Source organism: Botrytis sinoallii, assembly GCF_014898435.1.
Source record: "Botrytis sinoallii strain Bc 23 chromosome Unknown BSIN_003, whole genome shotgun sequence".
Taxonomy (NCBI): domain Eukaryota; kingdom Fungi; phylum Ascomycota; class Leotiomycetes; order Helotiales; family Sclerotiniaceae; genus Botrytis; species Botrytis sinoallii.
The window spans coordinates 264,359-267,185 of record NW_024066030.1 but is presented as its reverse complement, the minus strand read 5'-3'; the positions used below and the strand labels follow the sequence as shown (position 1 = coordinate 267,185).

The following is a 2,827-nucleotide window of genomic DNA, read 5'->3' as shown; positions in this document are numbered from 1 at the left end:
AAGTTACCTGTTAGGCTCATCGGGCCTAGTCGTCCTATATAGTCTTAGACTGAAGGTGGACGTAAATTCAATCAATCAATCAATCAATCAATCAATTTACTTGAATGCCCATCATCACTCCCTCATATCAAACCGTTTTTCTCTTCCCTACTCCATTCTCTTATCTAATCTTGCACATAATTGAAAAGGGTTGTATTGAAGGATCATAGTTCTTCTTCCCAATGGAATCCATATCCACTCTCATGGTATGGTACTTCGATGATGCTCTTGTTGCACATTTCATTTCGAGAATATTTGTAATTGACATCTTGGTGGCAAATTTGGGTTTTGTTGCATGTCTCAACATCCTGAATGCCCGGAGATTCCGATGGCCTTCCACTCCAGACTTGGGATATTTGAAATCAAGAAGATGATTTGTTGCACATCTGCAAAATTTGGAATTGGTTAGAGCGAATGGAAAAACACCGAATTTCATACTAGGAATATTCTACTTACATTTGGACTTCCTGGTTTTCGGCTTGGAGAATGCATCCAAAAGACAGGGATAGATGGATATTTATTGTGAATATTTCCATTTGCTATCCATCGCTTTCAATTCGAATGTGAGTTAGAGATAAGTAGTGAGTTCCAAATCATTTCTTGAGACAAAAAAGTATGTCTTTGTCATCGCAGGATAATCTAAACCCCAGGAAATTTTGGCCTTGGATTAGGCTCCACGAAGGTGAGAATGTTTGTATGAACCTGAAACCAAACCTGACTAATACACAACTTGGTAACGAGAACCAAACAAGCTGGGAAAAGTATGGCCTCTCTCTCATTATACACATACAATCACAGCCCGTCGAAATTGCAAGTTCAGTAGCTCATCATAGACGCATTTTCATTGATGAAATTCCGCCGTGGTGATCTCATCTCACAATTCCAAAGTCTTAAACAAGTCAAAAATATGGTCAATTCAGTCTACTATCATATCACTCTGAATTGTCCAAAGTTCCTCAGAGCTCTTGAGGATCGAGGAATCCTGATCATGTATCACGTGATCCAAGTGAAATTCCCTCGCTTCCGCCCATGTGCGCTATCATTCTGTACATAATCCCACAAACGCCGATTCCTGACACATACGACCATAGACTGAAGAGAATTGGGCATCCCGTCCGCTCTGCCATACACAAGCTTCAGATCGGTGGATTAGTAGTTGGGTGGGTGGACCACCAGCGAATCCCCACTGTTGTATGTTTCTTTTTCCTTTTTGCTGGTCCATGTCTGCTATTTGGCATTGTAGGACGTAAGTAATGATTAAGTATGCTTTTGACGTGTGCTAAGCACAAGTTATTCTACAGGTCCATATTCATGAGACTTTGACAACACATAGTCCACGGCTATCCATCATTCTAATGTAAATTCTTGTGAATGTAATTCGATTCATGACACGCTCCAGAGTAATCTAATGCAATCATATAGCTGAGAATGGCAATGCAGATATGAGAGTTCTATCTTTTTATGGAAAATAGAATGATGAGAGACTGACCGACATCGATTGCAAAAAATTGAGAGTATCGTGAGAGCAACAGCGAATCGACCTTTAGGATTACGCCTTTGATATGATATCACAGTGTGGAAACCAGGGACAAAATTCTGGTATAAGACTTCAATCAGATGGAATTTATGGAATGTGTACAAACCAGGTTTAAACCACCAGTGGGTGCATCATGGGTTAACGGAACACTTCCTAACTTTCGAAATTTTTAACAAATTCGTTCTTCAATTATTTGATATCAGAATTTGTATTTTGATTGTTTTATCTCTAACAAACAATTGTTAGAATTTCTAAGATACAGAACTTGATATATTAAGAGATATTCACAAGTCCTTTCTTACAGTGTCCCGTCAGTCTATACACCCACTGGTGAACCAACTATTCTATTCTTCTATTGTAGCTCTCCCTTGATAATATCCAGAGATGGATGACATCTATCATCAACCAGTATAAATCATTGCTGTCTAATGATACCCCGAAATTTCCCTCACGCCTCGTATGTAATCTTTAACATCATTGTCCTGTTTGATTGCATTTGAAGCTCCCCGAACTGCCATACGACCGTTAGCGCATATCGTCAGAATCTTCTATAAAAATGCATAACATACAGATGGAAAGCAATGATCTCTTCTTTTTCTTCAAACGATGCACCTGGTAGGGTAAACATTCTGTCCAGTTACCCGAAGCCTCGGCTCGCGAATCTATAATATCTTCCCACTCCTCTTTTGGGCGATACTTCAACCAACCGATCAAATCCTTGACATCGTTCTGCGACGCTTCACAGCAAGCGAAAATATTTATGATTAGTCCAATGAAAAAACCGACAAGGCATATCATGAACCCGACGTAATCACCGGGGCAAAAATTAGTATCTTGGCGATGAATGATACTACAGTATTCTGTAGATGATGGAAGAGCGACAGGTGCTGAGACAACCGCGTCAACGACTGCAATCCGAGTCGTTACTGCCCAGATGCTAGTTTGGTGTCTTACAACCTCAAGTGTTTCTGTTGAAAGCATTTTAGAGGAGCCAGCAGTTTTTAATGCCGACTTGCAAAACGAACCGGGCAAATGTCAATCCTTTTATCGAATTTGTATTTCAAAATCCAACTATGATTACTTTTGTTAATAATCGAATTGTGATATTTCAATTTTGATGCCATAAACTTCCAAGATGAGAGCCGTTCACCGAATTCCCTGTTCATTCACACGTTAGAAAACTCAAACCACTATGGTTATGGAGGTAGGAATAATGTAATCGAATTATTTGATGCTAGTCTGCCACGAAAT

General features: G+C 39.6%; 1 protein-coding gene across 1 annotated transcript; it reads right to left on the bottom strand.

Annotated features, from left to right (window-relative positions):
- Nucleotides 1-2,001: 2,001 nt before the first annotated feature.
- EAF02_001932 (uncharacterized protein) lies at nucleotides 2,002-2,557 on the bottom strand (the record flags this gene model as incomplete). Its single annotated transcript, XM_038897980.1, has 2 exons — nucleotides 2,002-2,087; nucleotides 2,146-2,557. The coding sequence occupies 2 exons, from the start codon at nucleotides 2,555-2,557 to the stop codon at nucleotides 2,002-2,004; spliced, it is 498 nt and encodes a 165-aa protein (XP_038761672.1).
- Between the last annotated feature and the right edge of the window lie 270 nt (nucleotides 2,558-2,827).